This window comes from Liolophura sinensis, chromosome 9, assembly GCF_032854445.1.
Source record: "Liolophura sinensis isolate JHLJ2023 chromosome 9, CUHK_Ljap_v2, whole genome shotgun sequence".
Lineage (NCBI taxonomy): Eukaryota > Metazoa > Mollusca > Polyplacophora > Chitonida > Chitonidae > Liolophura > Liolophura sinensis.
Genome location: NC_088303.1, coordinates 9,618,915 through 9,644,233, shown reverse-complemented (window position 1 = coordinate 9,644,233; position 25,319 = coordinate 9,618,915). Strand labels below are relative to the sequence as shown.

The 25,319-nt window shown below is 39.9% G+C and overlaps 1 protein-coding gene across 4 annotated transcripts in view; it reads left to right on the top strand.

The window, feature by feature from the left end:
- Positions 1–19,250, top strand: part of LOC135475126 (zinc finger protein rotund-like) — a 189,020-nt gene extending 169,770 nt beyond the window's left edge. For 3 of the 4 annotated variants that reach the window (XM_064754882.1, XM_064754884.1, XM_064754883.1), the window contains exons 2-4: positions 11,094–11,135; positions 11,704–11,924; positions 16,670–19,250. In XM_064754882.1, the coding sequence (XP_064610952.1) occupies positions 11,094–11,135; positions 11,704–11,924; positions 16,670–17,611 (1,205 nt within the window). In that variant the 3' untranslated portion in view covers positions 17,612–19,250. The remainder of the gene's footprint in view (positions 1–11,093; positions 11,136–11,703; positions 11,925–16,669) is intronic. The other variant, XM_064754881.1, reaches the window with a different exon arrangement.
- Positions 19,251–25,319: the final 6,069 nt, after the last annotated feature.

The following is a 25,319-nucleotide window of genomic DNA, read 5'->3' as shown; positions in this document are numbered from 1 at the left end:
CATGCGTTTACCTGCACAGTCTTAAGTACAAGAAAATCCCCCCAGGTGTAAGTAGGATGGAGTAACCAGTAGCTGTGTCTGTCTGCCGCAGTCTCTCTAACATCAAGGTTAGCCTGACCTCCTGGCTTTTTATACATGTAATGTGTTGTAAGTACTGTACCATTGATGGGGCTTATGAAGGGGGGAGCTAGTGTGTACTATAACAGCTTGCTATACAAGTGCATTGCCACGATATGGCTGAAACATTGCTGATAAGCCATAGTCATTTATTCATTCATATCAGTGCACTTTCAGATTTCATTACTTTGAAATCTAATGTTAAAATTAATATGAAAACAAAGGAAACCTTGAGTGGAAAAAAAATAGGATAAATTATTTTTAAAAATGTTCTTTTTCTTGAAAAAATAATGGAAATTTGAGGTTTGTGGCATCTTCTTGGTGTAAAATTTGTGTCATATTATAGAGGATGATTTGGGAGTTGTGTAGCTTCATAAATCTTGGTAGAGTTGTTCAGCAGTCATCTGACACAAGAGAATAGTGGCATAGTTTATAAGTGTGTTGCTAGGGTAACATAGCTTAATCCATGACAAGCACAGTAATCTCACACACCTCATTTTAACTTTGGGATTTTTTTAAAGAGAAATTTCTCTCTGCTTTTGGATGTAACGAGGAGAAAAAGAGAAAAAAATGCAAATAAAATTATTAAATGTACCTTTCTGCTGACCATCAAACAACAGTTACATCAGTATATTTTTTCTTTAGGACTTGTTGTAATTTGTACCTTGTAGTTTGTACCTTGTGAAGAGTTTTCTGATGATATACCTGTGATTCTGTTCTGTAGTGAAGTATTGAGCCTGGAGTAGAAAACATCCCCACTTTATCATGTACCCTTTTGAAATGGGTACATTAATACTTGCTCAGGTGAAAAAATACTTCACCTGAAGGCTACCTGGGAACATCTTTGTGCTCTGTCAAAATTTTGTTTCGTTCGAGTACCATTTTGTAAATTTCTGTGTTTGCACAAGAGAAAAAAAGCTTGCTAAGTGAATAATGAAATATTCTTAAGTACATTGTAAAACACCAATCAAATAAATAAGTAAAGCAATATGTAAAATATAGATTGATCAAAGACGGGCAAGGCTTAGGAAAGTAAAACCAAATGTTTGCTTTTGTAAACTGAAGTTTAGCATTCTGTACATTCTGATTTTATTGTGGTTGTCTATAGATCTGTATAGGTCAGTCTTTGTAGCCTGGAAAGTTAGCCTTAAGGACACCTGTTGTTCTGTTAAATGTCTCTTGTTCTGTTGTCATTGTCTGTGTATATACCTCTCTGTATCACAAGCTCTTATAACATCTACAGCATGGTTAATGGCGGTTTTAGACAGGTTTTACTAAAATGGTTTTTTTTATTGGTGAACTTTCCTATACGGATTATTTCTTTATTTTTGTGCGTGTTTATGTAAGAGGATCAGAAATTACAAGTACAATTATTGTACCCCAAGGAATATCGTCTATTGTGACCTGAGTGACTCTTGTCCATGAATAGTACCACAAGAAGTACCCCAAACTAGTGATTTGGTTAACGTATGCCTTTCCCAATTCATTGATTCTATGCAAATACATGGTGTGTATGAAATCACAACTATCACACATGATAACAAAAAACTGAGTGAAGTAATTTTTCAGTGTAAAAGTGGAAATAAGAAAAACAGGAGCTTATTGGAAGAGATTTTGTCCAGCTGGACGTTTAGGAGGCCTGCATATATGAAGCAGGAATAATATTTAATACAACAGAAATCTTCTCCGGCCGTACGTCTTGAAATCTTGATCTGATGAAGTATAGTTTTGGACTTTGGTGTATTAAAATGTGTTAACTCATTCATTTAAATTGGGGTTTTATGTGTAACAATCGCATTACTGCAGTATCTTCCCAAACATGCTTATAGTGACATAGGGGAACATTTGGGTTGTGTAATCAGAGGGTGACAAAATGTTGTATAACTCATACAATCTAGATGTGGTTGTATTTTATGAACTTTTATATACAGGAAATCTTTTATGTTAGGGGAAGACGTGATATTGATCCAGTGGAGGTTTTATACATCTGGATCAGTATGACATTGCATATGCCATTCTCACAAACTGGAAAGCTCAACATTTATGGCATACACAGAGGAATATAACAGATACTGCTTCCTGAATCATCTTTTTGAGTACTTCACGACAAGATCTCATCTGCTCTCTGTCCAGGCTTTCATGTGTGCTGTGTTTTATTGTCATGTGGGTTTGTCTGTTCAGCTGTCTGGTTTCTTGTCTGGCACAGGTACATGTGTATACCAGCAGGGTAAAGTCTGGATGTTTTGTCTGGTACAGGTACATGTGTATACCAACAGGGTAGGGTCTGGGTGTTTTGTCTGGTACAGACACGTGTATACGAGCAGGGTAAGGTCTTAGTGTTTTGTCTGGCACAGGTACATGTGTATACCAGCAGGGTAAGGTCTGGATGTTTTGTCTGGTACAGGTACATGTGTATACCAGCAGGGTAAAGTCTGGGTGTTTTGTCTGGTACAGGTACATGTGTATACCACCAGGGTAAAGTCTGGGTGTGTTGTCTGGTACAGCTACATGTGTATACCAGCAGGGTAAAGTCTGGGTGTTTTGTCAGGTACAAGTAGATGTGTATACCAGCAGGGTAAAGTCTGAGTATTTTTTGTCTGGTACAGATACATGTGTATACCAAGAGGGTAAGGTGTAAGTGTTTTGTCTGGTACAGGTACATATATATACCAGCAGGTAGGGTCTTAGTGTTTTGTCTGGTACAGATACATGTGTATACCAGCAATTTGTACACATATGCCAGGACTAGCAGATGACTAGAACCCATGCTTTGGTCAGCTTTGATATTTGTCCTTGTTTTGTATATTGGTGTGTTCCTTGTTTTCTTTCCATCTATTTGTACACATGAAGACCAGCCTATTGGCCTAACTTACAGACATTTGCCATCTTGTAATGGTTGTGATGATGGGATACCATATGTAAGATATGGAAAATATGAGTAGGTAAGGGAATGGGAATTGCATACATTTGAGAAAACTCTTGTGATTCTGTTTCATATATTATAACATAGGATTTGATCCAGTTGTAATGAAAGAGGTAATGATATTCTTGGTGTCGGTTGATTTCCCTGGCTTTGAAGGGATATTTGTTAATATAGAATTGAGCGTGATGGTTTGAAAGAGAAACCAATTAATATATGGGTGGGGAGTAGTCAGATACCCTGTGTTGGTACATACATCAGTGAGTTGGTGAGGCATTTTTGCATACCAACATGATTTGCCCTCCAGGGTGGTTCATTCAATATGGTTTTAATTTGCATTTGTACACTTGTTAAAGGTACTAAATGACAAGGAAGTGGTTAGACCTTCTTTTTCACATGTGGTATGCTCAGTTCCGGTCCTAGGATGATTCTAGTATGTATAATCTTACCACTTAGTATCTTGTACATATAGCATACATGTAGTTTCAGTATGCTGGTACAGGCCAGGGTGTCATGCCTGGTGTCATTGACATTGTGTACCAGTGAAGCAGCACTATAAAAAACGTCAGAAAGCAAACGTCACACCTTTGTTTTTTTAACAAAGCAGTCCATGCAGGAATGTAATTGTTAAACTTGAGACAGGGCATACCATGACTCCCACCTGTATCAGGTGATGAATTAGTGGAGATCTAAGCCCTACAGGGGAACCCTGACCAGTTATATATATACCTTGGTGATGGAGCGGGAAGTTGGTTGTATATATGCACACTGTGTTGTTTGGGTTCATGGTTCACCTCCCTGGGATTAATAGTTATTGAGAGTTGTGGATATACTACTCCCATAACACATTGTTTTTATCCATCTTCAGTCAGCAGCTCATACTATACTGTTATGTCACTGATATGTCCAGTTTCATGTTCTGCAGACCAGCAGTGGTATCACCCTGGTGAATAATCATACCAACACATGCTATTTCTTACCAGGCCATCAGGCTTGATCATTTAAGTTTAATAAGTTTAATTCCAAAAACAACAGATTATATGAAAAGTATGGTAAACTTCCTACTAACTAATAATGAAGAATTTGAGGCATTTCACAAGCTTTTGGTCCTTTTACCAGGGCTTTTGTTTAAAGCAGTATGTAATTCTTTCAAAACTGTTGTATAGAGTTGAACTGTGGCAGTTTTGAGCATGATAAACTTGATAAGGCAACTCGATGTAGTTTTCCATCTACATACATTAACCCAGTTATTTATTATACCCCTAATATGATTTTCTGTTTGAATTTGCCTAAATGGAGCATACTGGAAGGGCTGGATTGCTTCACACCTTGTAAATGTTATTCAACCTTACAAGTATAACTACATGTCTTAATCCATCATCGTAAGATACATTTACATAAAGTGCTGTTAAAGTTGCCATTTTTAGAGAGGAGCGGTCGTAGGATAAGGGTAAATCCATGTAGTATTGAAGAGTATTGAGTAATAGGACTGGCCTGCCAGGAAGTTCCATTTGTGAAGTCAGAGGCTTGTGGCTATTGATTATACTTTGGTGACTTTATGTTACGTGGTAACATAACCCGGTGCATCGTACATTCATTTTATTGTTGCAGATCTATGTTTATGTCAGCAAGCTTTATTATATGCACAACTGCAAAGTTATATGATTGCCGATTGAAGAAGCAGCATATTGATGGAGACCCTCTGCCACCAGTTCATCTGTGGGGTTCGGTCAGTGTGTGGGACTGGTCAGAGTATATTTCAGGTGACTGACTGACCAGTGGTTGATTCTGGTTCGCCCTATCCTAGAAGTGAAACACCAGTGAGCGAGAGGTGAAATTCCAAGAAATAAAGTAGTGAAGTAAATATACAATACTGCAACGCAAAAATGAACACATATAGTTTCAGGGTGGTATCCGCCAATAGTGGTAAATGTAGATGACAAAGAATGGAATATGAAATATAAATGTAGTATAATGGGCCTTTTTTTCCACTGTCACCAAATCATGCAAGATTTTAGGTTTGTAGTCACTTTGATAAACACATGTTGCAAATGTACAAATTTTAATCCACTTATTTCATCCTGCAAGGACAAGTGATACATGTGTGAATTGTGTCTCCATCTCTCTGTATGCCTGTAAATATGTAGATTCTGCAGTTTGCTACAACTTTGCATTCAGTTCAGATTGTTTTCAGAAAAATTAACATTTTTATTTGGTTGAATCACACTTCCATTTGAATTTTTCACCACATATTGCTTGCGTGAAAATAAATTTACAACTATGTAAAATTGTATACACTCTGTGTTTTCATATTTAAGTCTACTCTATTATACTTCCTTTTTCTTTTAACACTCTTTTTGCCATTTTCCCCAACATTTAGGGTTGTAATATACTTTTGCCTGGGTTAACATTGAGTAATTCCCTGCTAGGAAGAGGCCAGAGATTATGTAAACTCTGCAGCTAAGGCATGGATGTTCAAACAATGAAGTTACATTTGATGATTGCAGAGCTTGTTGGTCTAACGGCCTCACATCAAAAGGCGAAAGTCAAATGAAGAGTTTGTATTTGGCTAAGATCAATGCTAACCCTGATTACATTGTCCAGCAAAGAGACGGTAGTATAGTGAAGCCTGTCTGTCTGCCTGTCCCCACCTCCTTCATGCTAGCACGCCACCCCCGTCTCTTGACCTAAGCTGTCATGGAGGGTAATACTGGACAACTCTTGTCTCAAGGTTACATAACTTTTGACCTACGTTTTTTTATACACGTAGCTGCACAAGGGATTAGGGATTTGGAGTAGGAAGAGTTGACCCCTTGCTGGTCAAGTCAGGCTATTGACTAACCACCGGCGCAGGGTTGATGCAGCAAGTGGCAGCCGCTTGCAATGTTTGGATGACGGGACGCAGTCCGTTTGACAGTTGTAGACATGGCCCAGTTTACAATAGCGAGCGACCACGACGAGGAAAACTAATGTTTGCGGTGGCCCCCTGGGGGCTGACTTGTGCAATGCTGGCTGACCTGAAGCACATACTCAACAGTGACGTGATATTATGCAAGCAGCTTATTTGATGATGCGGCAGAAAGTTGCTTCGGATTCTGTGCTGGACTGTCAGCACCGTGAGACTTGAAAAGATTTTCTGATGCCCTCTGCTAAAATAGGAACTGATTACATAGCTTTGCTTAGCTAGAATTGTAGAATTCTTCATTCTTGATAAGCCGCCATATATGCATTGAGAAGAACTTATATATAACTGCAGCGGCCATGTTACAGGTGCATTGTTCTAAAATTTGGCCTAAACTTTGAAATTGAAAACCATTCTACCAGGGTGTTGAGCACCACTTGTGACAGTGCATTGCTGGATGACAAGTAAAAAAGTTTACATTTCTGAGACTTCAGTCTGTTGACAGATTACCACAATATAAAAATCACGGGCTAAAAAATTATTTTTTTGCCTTGTAATTGTTGATTTTAAACTTTGATTTGATGACAAATCATGTGAAAATGCTGCGGCCATTGGCTGAGTTGGCGGGACACAGCAGAAACATGTGAGATGTACTTGAGTTAGGACACCAGGGCCCAGTTTCACAAAGATGTCGTACATATACAATAATAGCACTATAGCATAGTGATATGGTAATATTGACGTACAAGATATTGTATGACAAATGTACGATAAAAAATGTCATACATCGGTTTGCTTAACTGGGCACAGAATTTCTGGTGACTGATTTCCTCTTCTATTTCATTCAAGATGATTGGCTTTTTCAGAAGGTAGGAGGAGTTTCCAAGGCATGCTGGGAGTCAGTAGTAGCAAAAATCACCGGCTGTTGATGTTGTGTACGGATCGATATAACCCAGCAACCTATTATTACAGCAGTTCATGGCAAAAATTAGGAATAATGTAAAAACTGAACCTAGAATCATTATGAAAATGATTAGATTACTCAAGCTCACTTTTCTGCATGTGCTTTTCTGTCATGTCTACTCGACTCACTGATTTGAATTTCTTCTGTGTCTCTGTTGATTTTCTCTGTTTTCTGGGATTCATTTGGGAAAGAGAGTATATGATATATAGTTGGTCTTGGCTACAGGGAATGACTCTTGCCTGTATAATGACTTCTACTGTCTAGTTTTCTGATGGATAAGTACTGTTTATGATGATACTGCTTATCCCAGCATCCCTTTTGGGAGAGATGGTGTATGTTGTGATGTTGTGACATACTCATGAGCACTGGTTGATGTGTGTCTTATCACCCACATTTGAGAGAGATTGCATCTTTGCTAGCTAGCAAATAGCTACTTTCACCTGCAGTTGCAGAAAAGCTAGATGCAGTCTGCCATTGTATTTGTGTTAAAATGGAGCACAGGCTCTCAGTATTATGTGAGGTTTACACAAAAGCGTTCAGCTTGGTTGCACCAAATGCTAGATACAAAGTCCAGATGTTTCGGAGTGTTTTCACATTTATTGATGAGTGGCACAGTTGAAGAAATAATAAATGTAAGAAGTTTTGAACAAATATGACAAGCCATGGTGACCAAGATGGTGGATATAATTGTGCAGTGTTCATTTTTTTAAAACATTGAGTACTATATTGATATTTTACTGGATTTTGTTTGTTTTACTGTTTTCCTTGTTACCCTCATTTGAGATGAAATTGTCTCGTATTAATAGTTTATTCCCTTTAATTTTTTTAAAAAAAGGCATCATTTTCTCAAAAAATTGCGCAGCTTTTTTCATAGCTGGTGTGTTTATTTTGTCATCGCTCTTTGTCAGATATAAAATATTCGTGTCAGATTGTGGCTATTGATTGCTGTAGACATACATGTACATGAGACTTAACAGTTAAACCAATGTGTGTTTGCACCCGAGGGATACAGCATGTGCAGGAATAGCACAGCATAGCATATATCATCAACCTATACTCATACAGATTTTCTTGATGTAATGAAAGGTACACTCTTGACCCTCCATCAGATTGGAGCAGCTGTTCAGTGTCTGGTTTGATCTTCTAGAGCCTCATATGACTGATCTGTGCCTGATTATGTAATCAATGGTGGAGGGGTCCTCCCACCCCCAGTAGAGCCCCCTCATTGGAGATGACATGACTGTGCAATAGAGGCTACTCTGGGATGTACATTGACCTGGAATCTGAGGTCAGAATGGGTAAAATGACCCCTTTCTGCCTTCAGTCAGTGGCCAGAGTTTGTAATATCCCTTTTAGATTTCCTCATTACCAAGAAAACCAGATCATTCCCAGTTTGTGCTAGGTTACGGCCATGTAACCAGGGCACTAAGGCCTTGTAAATCCGCACCCATTTTGTACATTTACAAGCTCAAATAATCATATTCTGGAGCACCAGAATAACTTCCAGGAACCTTTTTTTGTCAAAGCCATCATGATATTAGGCCATGGTTTGATTGCCATGACAACATTGCCCTTCACCATGAGTTAGGCCAGAACGTAATTTTACGCTAGGGTTTATCTTTAGGGAAGCCCTTCAACACATTTCAATACAAGAAACAGCCTCGACATTGCAGCTCATTTCATGTGTAACAACTGCAACCAATCCAGAAATCCCATTTATACATATCACTGTGGCATTATATTTCTCTGCACCTGTCTACAGCACACAAATCAACTGACAAATATTTAAAGAATTGAACAAAAATCCATTTTAATTTTTTGCAGCCTTTGTGCATTGCACTTTAAATTTCTGGTTTCCTGTAGGATTATTTCTGTATATTTCACTGCTGAATTTATCAGTGGTTTTATTTTAGTCTTGCGTGATTGTATGGATTGATGCATGTTTTAGTGAGATGTTCGCCAGTTAGCCTAACTTACCCACCCTACCCTACCCCTTAACAAGCTCATGCATAGTCCTATTTCTCCTCACAGATCATCTTTGAATGATCCGTCATCTGTAGACAACCAAAACAACGCAGCAAGCTGCAATTCACTTCCCCTCACTAATAGCGTTTCTCAGGCGGATCCATTATGGCGTAAAATCTGGGGAGGCTGTCATGTTACTAACCCTCCAGTGCTCAAGCCCTTCTCCCCTCCCCCCCCCCCCCCCCCCCCCAACTCATCCCCATTAGACCCAAGAATGACGAATGAATTCAGTGCGGTGGGCCTGCTTAAAATCCAGCACTGATTCGAAATCCCAGGCTGCAAAATCGCTGTTGCACAGTGCAAGATGATTTGATGCCAATTGGGAATCTGATTTCACTGGTCTGGCTTCCAGTGAGGATTAGCTCCCTTGTGAAAATCTTCAACCTCTAACTCAATTTGTACATGTTCGGTGACACTGGTGTTGTAATTAACTCTAATGACAATTGTAAAAGTCTGTGCATCCTAAAACCCTGACTGGAATTGTTCACACTGGTTCAGATATTCTCTAACCACATCGTCAGTAATGCATTCAGAAAATTCTTTCTTTTTTTTCTTTTTGTGTGTGTACAATTTATCATGGTGTCTGTAGTTCGATGTATTTCTTTTATACCTTTAAAGAAAACAAAAACCAACTTATTAATTAAGTGAATGGCATCTTATTGATGATAAGGTAGATTGAGTTATGAATTCATCAATGTATGTTTCATTCATCAGATTATCATGACTACCTGTTTTCTGATATAATAGTGCAAAATTGTTGATCAGAAATACATTTTGAATCCCCCCCCCCCCACCGACCCATCCCACTGGAGCCTCTAAGTGAGGCAATTTAAACAGGATTCAATCAATACAGGAAGGCAACCTAATGGAAATCCAAGTGTTCAACAAGACCTTGGGGCCCTCAGAGGGTATGGCAAATTTGTCTGTGTTCGTTTGAAATAAATTGCAAGAGAAGAAAATATTTTCAGTTTATGACTAGATGGATGTGATAAATTTACTTTCTATAAAACACAGAAAACCTACTCAGAACTATGAATGCGCCCTAGTGTGGAAACGTGAGACTGGTTTGTTAGCAGTTCATCCTGTAGAGCCTCACAAACCTCAAACCCAAACAATCTTGCCTTATGTGATGAGGCAGACAGAAAGGCTATCTTGTGTAGGAAATAAGAGGGAAGAGTGAACTGAACTGGCCTACACTTGAGAGCAGGTTACAGCTTGATGACATAATACCAGGTCAGAGGTCAAGTACCTGGTCCTTGGTTGACCTTATTTGACCTTTGACCTCCCTGAAGGTCTGGAATAGATAGCCGCCATCTGCTAAAACCAGACTGAAAGATCTGTATATAGATAAAGACTGTCAGGATTGTCTGTCTGCCCAATCTTTTTGTTGATATATCTTGCTTATGAAGAATGATACTTGTGGTGTATTATAGACTTAACCAGCCAGTATTCCATATTACTATCAAATGAAAATTTTGTGGATTTTTGTTTTTTTTTTTTGTTTCACTGAAATAAAGAATGAACTTACTGAAGGTGCTATAGTTTGATTTCAACCAGACTGGAATCTTTTCGTGATGTATTCTGTTTGTGGATGCCGAGACTTGCTCATTCAGAAGTATAACTTTTAGTTTATGGAAGTGGTATAAACATTAATGAACAAAAAAAAATCTTCTATTTGTTTTCTTTCTTTTTTGCTCTCTGTTGTTGAAATGTTAAAAGTTATGTAATAGGTTTACTCGCCATATTGCTGCCTGCACACAAGCTGTGGTGTGCCCATGTGAAAAGTTGGCAATACGTAGAGAAGATTTCTGACATTTATGTGGAAGTTATTTCTTCCTGAAATTCCTGGGAGCTTTATAAGTATTGAATAGATCAGAGCTGGAGAGCACGATTGTTGGAGTGGGGTGGGGGGTGTGGGGGGGGGGGGGAGGGAGCTAGTAGACCAGTGGAGTTAGAGTTGTCTGCAGCTTACATGCTGGATGACACACAGGCCTGACATAGTTTTTGTGCCCCATGTTTGCATAGACATTGTTTACATATTACTCAAGCGGATAATTGGAGAAATTCACTCTGTACACAGAGAATAAAATTTTGTCGATTTTGCCGAAGAAGAGCTAAAAAATGTCCAGAAAACTAACTTTGTGGTTACTTTTGTTTTTGTGCAGGTCCCAGAGACAGGCTGCAGCAGATCTACAATAACGAACTGCGTAAGTTGTACCTTAATGACAGTTAGCCATTCATTCCTGCTTCCTTGTCTTCAGCTGGGATAATATTTGGACTGTTGACTGCAGACTTTTGTTGTGGTGGGGAGGGGGGGGGGGGTGCAAAAAAACAACAATCTGCAGAAATACTTTAATTTGAAATACATGTACCTGAGATTATGTTTTTCTTCTGGTTTTTTATTTTAAAAGGGTTAGAGAGGGCATTTTTTTTTCTGGCATCAATTTATCTCTTTTTATATATCTGGTGGGTAATATGATAGAGGGAAAAAAAGAAAGATCCAGTTTTCTTCTGTTCAAGTTATTTTGGTGGAAGCAAAACTTTTGGCTATTTATTCAATCTTTTGCACATTTATATTCATGATATTAAGGGTTACAGTTGCTACATGTGGAAGTTTTTAAAAAAAGGTCTCCATGGAGTTGGTTAAAATGTAAAAAGATAATGCCTTTTTTTCAAACAGTTTTTCTTATTTAATTAAATTTTAATAAATAAAATTTGCAACAATGACGGATTATTTTCAGCTATTGCTGTAATGCTTGATTGTTCTTGTTGCAGTGGCGATGAACCGGGAGAATATCAACCAACAGGTTCACGACATTCGGCCCTCAAGTATCGGCAATGGTCACCCCCCTTACCGAACCAATAACCATGGCAGCGGGGGCGTCAGCAGTACCACGCCCAATAACACCCCACTGGTGGTGCCCCAACCCGTCAAACCTGCCAAAACACCCAAAACTTACCAGTGTAAGATGTGTGACCAGGTGGGTTTGAAAAGTGTGAGTTGTCCCCCTTTGTCGTCTTCTTCTCTTAAAAAGAACTGTATTCTATACACATTTCAAGCTGTAACTCGTTCAGTTCAAAAGGGATTGCATAAGCATCAAATTTAATATATTTATTCCTTCAGAATTTTTTTTAGTTTTAATTTTCATGTATCTGAGTGCATGCAATAAATCAAGATCTGACACTGTTCACGTATGTTGGCAGCTGTTTGATGTTGAATAGTTAGCTTTGACAAATCTTGGTCTGCAGAAATACAGCTTGAACATTGTACATTGCTGATTGCTTTATTGAATGACTGGATTATGTTTTGTGCATTGTGTTAATGCAGAGATACATTGTAAAGCACACAAAGCATGGTAGTACAGACATGATGTACAGTAAATACAGCAGTACAGATGCATTGTACTGTAAATACAGCAGTATAATACTTAGTATATTAAGTACAATAGTACAAGTACATTGTACAGTAGATACGACAGTACAGATACATTGTACAGTAAATACAGTAATACAGATACATTTGTACAGTAAATACAGCAGTATAATACTTAGTATAGTAAGTACAGCAGTACAAATAGATTGTACAGTAGATACAGCAGTACAGATACATTGTACAGTAAATACAGCAATACAGATACATTGTACAGTATAATACTTAGTATAGTAAGTACAGCAGTACAAATAGATTGTACTATAGATACGACAGTGCAGATGCATTGTACAGTAAATACAGCAATACAGATTCATTGTACAGTAAATAAGCAAGACGTGCAGTGTACAGTAAATACAGCAAAACATGTACAGTTTACAGTAAATACAACAAGACATGTACATTGTAAAATAAATACAGCAAGACGTAAAGTGTACAGTAAATACAACAAGACATGTACATTGTACAGTAAATACAGCAAGATGTACAGTGTACAGTAAATACAACAAGACATGTACATTGTACAGTAAATACAGCATGACGTACAGTGTACAGTAAATACAACAGGACATGTACATTGTACAGTAAATACAGCATGACGTACAGTGTACAGTAAATACAACAAGACATATACATTGTACAGTAAATAAAGCAGCACAGTAAATACAGTAGTAATGTTCAGTAGTAAAGGCTGATACAGAATTACTGTATAGTTGCCTCATACCCCAAAAAAGCAGTACAGCAGTGGCATTGTATATGGAGCAGAATGGCAATAGGTTAAGGGAGGCGCATGGATATTAGGGGATACATAGCTACAATACAGGGACACTGGAGTGTGCTCGAGAAATTCCTTGATTGAGTCATTAATTGATTCATTCATTAATTTCTTTTTTGCTGCAAAAATTTGCATATTGACTTGGCTTGCCCGAAAACCTCGGCAGGGTAGTTTTGATGATTAATTAGAGTGGGCTTGCTGGGAGTTCAAAGGGACTGGGAAGATTAAAATACAGGTTGGATATTCAGTTGCTCACTCAGCTGCTAGAAGGATATTTTATTTGTGCGTGAAAGCTAGAAAGAAACTACAAATACCTCGAAGTCCTACAGTATGTTTGTACAATCATCGGGAATGGCTATTTGTATTTTGTCTATAGGGTCACACACCTCCTTTCTTCATTTGCAGTTCTGTTGGGTGATTACTTGATGTGTAACTAACATGTAATGTAATCACAAAACAAATTGATTTAAGGTTTCCATCCTTAATTTCACATTTGTTTATTATGTTATTTAAGTCTGTGAAACATTTATAATGAATCTTCAATTTCCTTAAATAGCCGTCCAATTTCAGTTTAAAATAAATTATTAAAATATGAATTACATAATCTGTAGGAATCTTTATAAAACAGGCAAAAATAAAATGAAAGATTGCTTAATTTGCACAGTAAAATAATGTTATTTAATTTGCAAATAGCACTATTAATTCCTGGAGTCTGTACATGTTAGACTTGTGGTTTGTCCTTACAGAGCATTAACATCAAGAGGAAAGGAAGAATAAAAAACTGAAACAAAACTTGTGTAATGTTAATGCACCCATGTTAATTACTCTGTCTTGTAATTCAGTATGCAAATCATGACAGACAAGTAGGTCACTTGGGTGATTGTTCTTTTAATTGTACAGATTCCGTTCATAATTTAAGAGGCACATAGGAAATAGGCTCATGCATTCAGAGCAACATCTGCATACAAATTTATCATGCCATTCATCAAGGTACAATAGAGGCGGAAAAATTCCTTTGTAGTAATTTACAGCGGACTGAAGTCATGAGGCCCCAAGGGGGTTTTATGGGACCTCTACACGCATACACTTCTCGTTTTTGTCACAGGAAAATCTAACCCCGCCCTAACCCAGTCTCTTATTTGGCTGACGACCTTTACAATATCTGTCAGCTTCACACACTTTATGTCATAATTTCTCAGGGAGACAAGCATAAAATTTTCAGTACATGTACTGGCTGGACTTTACAACTAGTTCACGTGTCTTTCAGTCTTTCCCACCCACTGAAAATATGTCGCAGACAGTTTGAAACATTCCCCCAAGTAACCTGTCCAGTAAAAATATGACTGGTATTTTTTCCATCTTCTCTGCATCGCGCTAAACTATGGTGCAGACCTCTTAGTGTCAAGTGCTCTCTGTTTATTTGATCATAAATTCTTGTGACAAACGAGCAAAATCCTGAATCCTAAACAGGTACTGAATTATGGAAGGTTTTGTTTTAGCTGGGTAGTCTCTAGGGAAGGCTGATTCATCATGGTGGTGTAGGGAAGCTCTGGCTGAGGAGAAAACACTGTGGGTATCAGTCAGCTTTTGAGGGCTGTTCACAGTCCAGGGTAATTCAGTCAGTCAGTCAGTCAGTAGCTGAGGAAAAAACACTGTGGGCATCAGTCAGCTTTTGGGGGCTGTTCACAGTCCATGGTAATTCAGTCAGTCAGTCAGTCAGTAGCTGAGGAGAAAACACTGTGGGCATTAGTCCGCTTTTGAGGGCTGTTCACAGTCCAGGGTAATTCAGTCAGTCAGTCAGTCAGTAGCTGAGGAGAAAACACTGTGGGCATTAGTCCGCTTTTGAGGGCTGTTCACAGTCCAGGGTAATTAAGTCAGTCAGTCAGTCAGTAGCTGAGGAGAAAACACTGTGGGCATTAGTCCGCTTTTGAGGGCTGTTCACAGTCCAGGGTAATTCAGTCAGTCAGTCAGTCAGTAGCTGAGGAGAAAACACTGTGGGCATCAGTCAGCTTTTGAGGGCTGTTCACAGTCCAGGGTAATTCAGTCAGTCAGTCAGTCAGTAGCTGAGGAAAAAACACTGTGGGCATCAGTCAGCTTTTGGGGGCTGTTCACAGTCCAGGGTAATTCAGTCAGTCAGTCAGTCAGTGGCTAAGGAGAGCACACTGTGGGCACCAGTCAGCTTTTGGGAGCTGTTCACAGTCCATGGTAATTCAGTCAGTCAGTCAGTCAGTAGCTGAGGAGAAAACACTGTGGGCACCAGTCAGCTTTTGGGAGCTGTTCACAGCCCAGGGTAATTCAGTCAGTCAGTCAGTCAGTAGCTGAGGAGAAAACACTGTGGGCATCAGTCAGCTTTTGAGGGCTGTTCACAGTCCAGGGTAATTAAGTCAGTCAGTCAGTCAGTAGCTGAGGAGAAAACACTGTGGGCATTAGTCCGCTTTTGAGGGCTGTTCACAGTCCAGGGTAATTCAGTCAGTCAGTCAGTCAGTAGCTGAGGAGAAAACACTGTGGGCATCAGTCAGCTTTTGAGGGCTGTTCACAGTCCAGGGTAATTCAGTCAGTCAGTCAGTAGCTGAGGAGAAAACACTGTGGGCATCAGTCAGCTTTTGAGGTCTGTTCACAGCCCAGGGTAATTCAGTCAGTCAGTCAGTCAGTAGCTGAGGAGAAAACACTGTGGGCATCAGTCAGCTTTTGAGGGCTGTTCACAGTCCAGGGTAATTCAGTCAGTCAGTCAGTCAGTAGCTGAGGAAAGTACATGGTGGTCAGTCACTCAGTCAGTCAGTCTGACCATGACCAGTTACTCACTCAGTCACTCACTCAGTCACTCACTGAGTCACTCACTCAGTCCCAAGGCCATACAATCTGCCAGTCAGTGAGTCACAGGACAATACAATCACACAGTCCAGGGTAATACACTCAGTCAGTGGGTGAGGAAAGCACATGATGGACATCAGTCAGCTTTTGAGGGCTGTTAACAGCCCAGGGTGATACAATCAGTCACTCAGTAAGCTGAGGAAAGCACATGGTGGACATCAGTCTGTTACTCAGTCAGTCAGTCTGATCATGACCAGTTACTCAGTCAGCCAGTCAGTGAGTTACAGGACCATACAATCTCACAGTCTAGGGCAATACAGTCAGTCAGTCACAGGACCATACAATCACTAAGTTACTCAGTCATTCTTCAGTCTACAGTCAACCCTACAGTCAGTCATTCTATAATCATCACATAGAATTTCACTGTTTTGATACATTGACTTCTGTCCAGTGCAGTTTCAGTTCTTATATCAGTTTTTCTATGAGATATTTGCAATAATATAATGTGCAGCCAGTCTGTTACGCTTTGATCCCTTGCTTTGTATTGTTGTGCCCTTACTGTCTAGAATTGCTCATGTTTGTTATTTTCATGAAGAAAACTTTACCAGTTTATTCTGAAGAGACAAACATGTAAAGCACGGGGTGAGCTAATTACGGGCTGGTTAGGCTTCGCATTATCTTCTCACTTTAATTATGTTCTATTTTTTTTTTTTCGTGTGTTTCAGATCTTTAATACCAAATCGGATATGTTGATCCACTGTCAGCAAATCCACAAGCAGGATCCCAAACCCTACAAATGCCCAACATGCAACAAATGTTTTGCCAACTCTTCATACCTTTCGCAGCATGCCCGAATTCATTCTGGCATCAAACCTTACAAGTGCGAGATCTGCGAGCGCAAGTTCACCCAGCTTTCACACCTACAGCAGCACATTCGCACACATACCGGCGAAAAGCCATACAAGTGCAGTCACCCAGGCTGTGGCAAGGCCTTTTCGCAACTCTCCAATCTCCAGTCGCATTCGCGTTCCCACATGACCGACAAACCCTACAGGTGTAACTCCTGCTACAAATGTTTCGCAGACGAGAGCGGTCTGAGAGAGCACATCCCCAAACATTCAGATACGAAGCACCTGAAAACCCATATATGCAGAATATGTGGTAAATCCTACACCCAGGAGACCTATTTGACCAGGCACATGGTGAAACACTCGCAGGACAAACTGCCTAAGGTGGGCTCTCGCCAGATCAAGCAGGAGCCCGTGGACCATGCCTCAGCCACCTTTGATGACCGCGGCCCGGAATCTTCCGTCAGCTCTTGCAGCAAGGGGTCGTCGGCGTTCGTGCCCATCCCGCATCAGTACGGCAGCCCTGTGTCTATCAGCTCCTCAGCCGGATCTTACAACTACGGCTCACCCCTGCAGGCCAACAACCTGAGCTCCACCCTACCCCACATCTCTTCCATGTCACCGCGCTACTTTCCGTATGACCCACTCGGCTTCCGGAAGTCGGAGCCCCAGGATCGGAACCTGAACATGACCATGACGAGGGACAGCGCCATGCTGGCCAACAGTCTGCTTAGTCTGCAGCACATCAAAAACTATGCATCTCAGCAGATGCCTTCTTACACCCCAACCTGCACCAGCGGTGCCTCGCGACTGACATGAAGCCTGTGAGTGCTAGCTCCACCCTAAAACCCTTCCTTAGGCACACCTGTTACACTTCCCCTCCCCCCACTAGATTACTGGCCTCTCCAGTCTGGATCCCCGAGGGATCTGCCACACACAGGCCTCTCTCATCTGGACCAGGGCCTGGACAACGGCGTTTTACAGACACACAAGGAGACCCAACATGGACTTTAGAAAACTATGAAATAACCTGTCGGTCTGTCATCCATTTTACTGCATTTTATAAACATATGGTGTGTAAAAACTTGTTTGAAATTCATTACAACGAGCTGTCAAACAGCCTTGTCAATTCAGTAGTGCTATCTCCCGTGTTACTTTTTACACCTGATTATATATGGAGTCACATACATGTGATAGCATTGTAACTGTACATATCGAAAAGGCTGTTGGCACCAATCTAGATGGGGTTTTTATCAGAACTGTGTAATAAATGACTTGTAGTTGTACTGTTAGCCAGTAGAGGGCAGCACTAACATGTGATGCTTACGAAGCATTGTCCTGTTCTGCTATCTGCGTGTAGATTTTATGTCTTGAATTGTATCTGACCAGACAAAAATCTTGTCAAAAGACAATCATTGGATCGTACCAAAGCTCATCATTTAGCAGGGGGATGCCAAGGTTTTCATGGACCTTTTCTTTCTTGGGTAGACAACCAGGATTGTGCCGCATACCGGACAGGTGAACCTTGGGAGGGAACTAAGGGTGGCAAGGGGAGTATCTGCTAAGAACTGCATACTAAACCTGCTGGTCAATTGTCCACTGTTTTCACCTGAACAATCATGACTCATCACAAATCCTGTCTGATGGACAGACATAGCGCTCTAAAAGCGTGTTTACGGAAAGTCGGATCTGAGGAAAAAAGTGGAAAAAGATCAAGAATGACAGGCAGAAGACTGTCCTGTGCCAAGTTCCCTGACCGTTTGCCATCATCACACCCCAAGGGTTTCAACATCTCACTGCCATGGAGGTGAGACATCCTGATATTAGCTTTAATCAGTTACTCGGTGTATTTACCTACCTTTTGGGAACTTTTGAGCTTAGGTTGTCCAAGGCAGCCCAATGGGTTGAGGGCTCAGAGTGGGGGTTACACTGTAGGTCCTCGCCCATGGCATTTTACACAATCTTTAAGGATACATCTCTACTGGGAATCATTTTGGGTAATGTTGACTTAGGTGACCATTTTTGTACATAAATTCACACATATTATAAAGGGTACTTTAATGTTTCAGCATTTAGAATTATCTTATTAACTCAGTGTTAGACTATTTTATGAATTAAGTTGAGGATGCTACGCATCTGTAGAAGATTGGGTTTGCAAACACATACAGTGTCGTTATACACACTCCATTTGAGCATATTTGTAAATGGTCATTCTTTCACGCTCCGTTTATTTCTCATGGGGAATAGTGTGTAAATCAGTTCTTTTGTAATCGAGGAGAAACTGGTGTTTTTTAATCTTTTGAGCTTGTTTGTAAATTTGTAAGGTCTTCCAGTACTAGATGCTGTGAATATATATAAATGTAGAAAAGAAGTGTGATTCACCGAGAGTCATGCTTCCAATATATATGGGATTTTTTGTGTGTGTGATTACGGCATTCTTAGCCACCATAGATATCATCAAGGGTATATATATATATATATGTATATCTATATATATGCTATGTATCAAGTATTCCTGCTTGTGCAGCTAAATTTTTAAGTTGGTCTTTGTTTCTTGTTCCTTCCATTAAATGAAAATTTGTGACCAAAAGAAACGAATTAGGCCCTATGATTGAGGGGGAAATTATGTATTTTATTTTGTTTTTTTTTTATCTCTGTATTTAGATTAGGAAGAGAAACAGATCTCAGAATGCTTAACCACATGACGGGGTGTACAAAGATAGTGTATAAGACTTTTGTTTGTTTATGTGCCATGTTTTTACATACAATTATGTACAGTTAGGTGGTGTAACATGTTGCACGTCCTATTTACGAGTCCTGTTACACTTATGGGTTTAATGAGAGCCGCAATGGTTATAGCCTATTAAGATGTGCTACGTGTTTAAACTGTTGCTCTGCAGTCACGGAGCTTTGTACACGGTGGACTTGGTGATTGGCAGTTGACTGTTAGGAACTTGAATAGTTTGCTGGAAACTGCCTTACCCGATATTTACGGTTTCGGGACGGTGACGAGTAAGTGAGTATGGCTGTGCTCTCTGCGATGAACGAACGGTGCTTTTCTATGTTTAGCAGCTACGGAATCCAAGTTAGAACAGTATAGCCGTCTGCCATTGTATTGTCTAAAATTGCCAACATTATCTTCGTCCACAAGCGGAGACATGTCTAGAATGCCCCATCATAAATATGTTGGTCGCCATTAACCTAGTTGTGTTTTAGTCAAACGTGGCAGCCATTTATAATTAGCTCTTTGCATCAGATTGTCTGATTTGGCTGGCGTCATGCTCAGCTCCTGCAAACATAGGCTATCTCATACGGTATGCGGTTTCGTCAAGTTTTGTCCAGGATTTCCCATCCTTATTCAAAACAAAGCTGAACAGTTATAAGTTGATGACTTCCCAAGACGACAGAATCATTGAATGGGTAATTTTTTGATCTGATTTCAGCTTCACCAAGCCACCCCCTCCTCAACTCTTCCTCGGTGTTTTGTTGAAACTTTCTTGTCGCCACCACCCCTTGGAAGTGCAAAGGATTTGCACACCGCGCTATTGTCCTGATGTGCTTTCTCCCCACGTGCATGTAGATGAAGCTCTTCACTTTGTCGAACAAAGCTGGAGCGTTTCTGTCTTCATGGTGTTTTTTGAAGGGCAGCTGTCAAGGCATGTAGAAACATGTAGGATGGAATTTCTCACTGGATGAGCTCAGAGTCTAAAACTTACAGCTTGTATAATAGTTCTGACAAATGGTATCGATGAAAGTCCTCTTAGCATGATCTCCCACATTCTTATCTGTTCATACTGCACCGGGAATTCGAGATTTAGTCGACTTGTTGCTGTTGTTGTCCAAGTGCTATTGTATACGAGTGCTGTGGGTTGTTGATGTTTCTAGAACTTGTGCCATACATAACCCCAACGTATAAGGCGATCACACCGTCGACAGTCCTATTTATAAATGCGACAACTGTGGGACAATCTGATCTTGAATTATTCCGATCGTGGCTTCTTGTACCATGTACAAATTCGATATTTCTGAACCCTTTGTAATCATTGTTGTTTGGTTTCTTGTAAAGAATTCTCAGTCAGTGTCCACCGGACAGATATGTAGGTCAGGAAGAAAGTAGCTGTGAAGACTTTAAATCCAGCTCTAAACACCAAGTCGTCGAGATGGTGATCAGACCAGGACTGTCTGTCTATGTGGTCTAACTACTATAATCTATTCTTCTCTGGTTAGACCGGTCTGAGGCGTGGTGCAACCTAACAGACTCCTTCAAGAATGGCAGTCTTTTGGACAAAGTCCGCTTGAAAATTACTTTGTAAAAGTTAGCTATTTTATTCAAGAAGAATTATCCTAGTTGTCTTTTTTCTGTAAAAAAAAAGGTAATTAAATGTATATGTTTGTATATATACCAACTCTGCCCGTGGTGGGTTAGCTTTGTTTATAACTTTTGAATTACTTTAAAGATTGTCTTTCACAGTGAGACATTAAAAATATTAAGCAAAAGATGGATCAGAAATTGATGTAAAAAAAGACATTTTAAAGTCAAATATACTTGCAGCATTTTCTTTGAGATATCCAATGTCTTAATAACTCGCACGGTCAGCTGACTATGTGCCTTGAATCTGATTGGCTTCCTATCATCCAGTGAAAAAGTGTTTTACCATTTTATAGTAAAGGCTCGTTGATTAGTGGAATCCACGAACGTGAGATTTCCCTGTAGTCGCTGGCTCAGTCACCTTTTTCAACATACGGGACGAGGTTGATTGTTTTAGTTACATTTTCTAGTTACTCGTTGATCACCTGTGGTTTGTTGGTGCATTGAAGTTTTAACATATCTTGAGAAATAGTGGTATTGTCCTTTGTGAAGTTTAAAACTTACAATTTTTTCTATTATTGAATTGATATTTATCTTACCTTTCATGACGTTTAGCCGGCTTCTTCACGCACTTGTCCCGCCATGTGTCCGTTTTGCTTAAAGTCCTGCAAAGCTATCTGTTTGTGAATCTCTCAATATCTAGTATGTAATATTTTATCTCCAGTTGCTGCGGTCCAGTTTTCTTATTAGCTTTGAAGTTTATGGCTCTTCAGGCTTATACAGGCTTTTTTCTCAAAAATAAAAAAAAAAATGTTACATTTTTTGCAATGGACTCTACACATATATCTCAACGTTAAACTCTCGTTGTTTTTGTTCAGATGTTTCTCCTAGAATATCAAAGCCTGTTGTTGATATAGAAACAACTAGATTTTATTAACACGCCTTGTTGCAGATGCTTGATGCGCTTATTGGCTGACTGTTTTTAAAAGATTGGGCGGGGCCAAGTCGGTTGATTTTATGATTGACATAAGAAGACGATTATGTAAAGGATAGCTGTGTTGTCAGTCGAAACAACTGCATGGTTTAATTTCTACACAAGGATTTAAAGTACCTTGTCCAACAGCCGGTAGGCCATTCAGCTTTTTTCATTTTGTGTTATATTACTGTTTCCTTTTCTATCTGAGATATTCATTCTGTTTGTTAGCTCCTCCATTACATCATTTCACAACTGGGGATCAAAGATCCCCCCAGCGTTTTAAACGAAATTGCCTCTTGGCGTTTGAAGAATAATTGACAGCTGCTTCTTTAGGTCTGGGCGTGTTTATCAGCGCGGATTGACCAATCAGCAGGGCTTAGTCACCAGTTAACAGCAAAAGTTCTATACACACAATAAAAGACCATTGAAGGAGAGAACTACATACATGCGTATTTGTATATTTTTTATTCTGTATTTATCCCTCCAAATCACTCTGTGTTCAGATATAGGGTGACTAAACTTAATGTGAATGGTGCTTTTCGGTTGAGTTCGTATTACAACATAAACCAGTCGGCCTTAGGCTTGGGAACTAGACCTGTGTAGGTATGAGGTATCTTTTGACGGGTCCTCGAGAGTGGACCTCCTCGAAAGCCTTCTACGACTTAGATAAAGTGTGTGCTGTACACACTATTCTTGTCAAGACGGTCAATAGTTGCACCCGTTATAGCAACTCTAAAATATAAGCTTTTACTTTTTCAGCTATATGCAAAGGGGTTCTGGTATATGTACGTAGTCTTTATTTTCATCCTGTGTTTTTGTCTACTCTTCTTGTATGTAAGGCTTTGGAAGCAGACGAATAAACATTTGATTATCCGATTTGTGTCTCTGTTTGTATTTGTCAATGGATGACAGTTTGTAGAGAGGGGAAATCAGTGATACAAATATGTAATGTTTGAAGGCATCGGCTCTTAGTTAAGCGAAAGCCACATGATGGTTGTTTGAAGGTCAAAGCAAGTTAATGAAACTGTCCCTTTGATGTGAGCTGATCGATTCAGACGAAAGAAGCTGCTTTTGGAAAACTTCGCCCAGGCCCGCACTGCTTTGGCCGAGTGGTAAGGAGCGTCTACTTAGTACGCGTGAGAACTGGCGTTCTGTCGAAGTCAAGCCATACCTTAAAGCTGTCAGTGTTGGCTCTACCCCTGGATATTTTTCACATAGTCAGATTCGGTCCAACACTCATCTTGATGAAACAGTCAGTGGGAAGTTGGATGCTCAAACTTGGTTGAAACTGGACTACCCCAGTACAATTTCGAACGGAAAATTCCCACGTTTAAAAATGACCTCACCTATAATAAGGTCCGCAGACACACACACACACACACACATATACATATATATATATACATGTATATATGTGTGTGTGTGTGTATGTGTGTGTGTAGTAAATAAATAAATAAGCTTGACGGAAGTGTGTCTTGTTCGGTAAATAAGAATTCTGTTGTGTGATTTAGGGTTGAAGTGTAAAAATGGCGAATGGAAACCATCTCAGTAGCGCAGACATGCACGGACTAGCCCCGGAATAGCTGTATGTGAAGTATCCGAATTTCTAAAACCCTACTCCAACATGGAGTGCGCCACCTCCCTGTTGGCAAATTAAGAAATAACTTATGTTTTTTCTTTCGACTTGACATCAGTTTGGGAATCGTCTTGGGGTCGTGTTTGGTGGCTAATCTAAGAATCAATAAGAGATGGGAACACGGCAAGACGGCAATATCTAAATGGATGATGCAACTGATGGTTTGCGTAATGAGATTGGGCCGACTCCTTCGATGAGATACCCGCCATACCTAATGACCACATTTAATATGCTGTCAGAGACGAACAGCAGCAAAAAAACGAAACAAACTCTTTAACACCATCTACATTCCGCAAGCCTGAGAAGGGCTCAGAAAAGAGAAGAAATCTGGATGCATCATACACAAAGCACCATCAATCTTTGACAAGTAACGAACACATTCATCCAGAATGACGCGACTGTGGAATTTCCTGTGATAGCTTCTGATCTGGATGAGTACATATGGTAAATTGTCTCGAACTTAGCAGAGACCGTTTCCTTTTAAATTCATTTCAACACCGGCCGCGGTTTTCATACTGGTCGTTTTCAAATTTATCTACTCTCAAATCTGCTAAATTTAACAGAAAGTCTATAGTCTGCGTGATGCTAGAATGTATTCTGACATTGCAGCAGATTATTCTGTTAAATATAACACACAAATTCTGGTAATTTAACATAAAGATTATGCTAAAAGGATATTCTGTTGGATATATTTATTTATTCATTTCATTGGTGTTTTACGCCGTACTCAAGAGTATTTCGCTGATACGACGTCGGCCAGTATTATTGTGGGGAGAAACCGAGCAGAGCCAATGGGAAACCCACAACCATCTGCAGGTTGCTGTCAGACCTTCCCACGTATGACCGGAGAGGAAGCCAGCATGAGCTGGACTTGAACTTATAGCGATCGCATTGGTGAGAGGCTCCTGGGTCATTGCGCCGTGCTGACGAGTTAACTTCCTCGGCCACGGAGGCCCCTCCATTGAATGCAACACAATATTAAGTTATAATAACGGAATACATGGTTGCAACACTCAGACAACAGACTTTTCGTTAAAATTAACACATTAATTTTTGAGTGCAAGGTCTGGTACTATATACAACAAAAGAATTATTCATGAACTATAAACACTTTGCGTATTGAAATCACACGACATCGTTTTGAAAATCATAGCAGAACATGTGCTGTCGATGCATGAGCAATGTGATTAACATAACTTTGGTGTTAATTGCCTTGTAATATCAGGAGGACATTTCCCATATTTAGCCGGACCGACCCAAGACGACCATACTTGTTATTCCAATTCTCTGGAATCCCATTCCGAAGCCACGAGCGCCTCTTTGATCACCGGTATATGAGGCCACGTAGACGCCTAGAGAAAAGAGACAGAAGTATGATTGCAACTGTAAAACGAAGTTGTTTGTCGGTCAAATGGACGTAAAATCTGATGTTAAGATCTTTAAAGAAGAACTCCAACGCTTAAATTTTCGCTTGTCTCTTTGTCGCGACAAACATAAGCCACCAATTGCATGCACATATACAAAATAATACAAAACATGTAAGAATCCTCACACTCTAAGATATGTGTGTAGGGCCTAAACATAAAGCTCCACACAATCTTGCTTT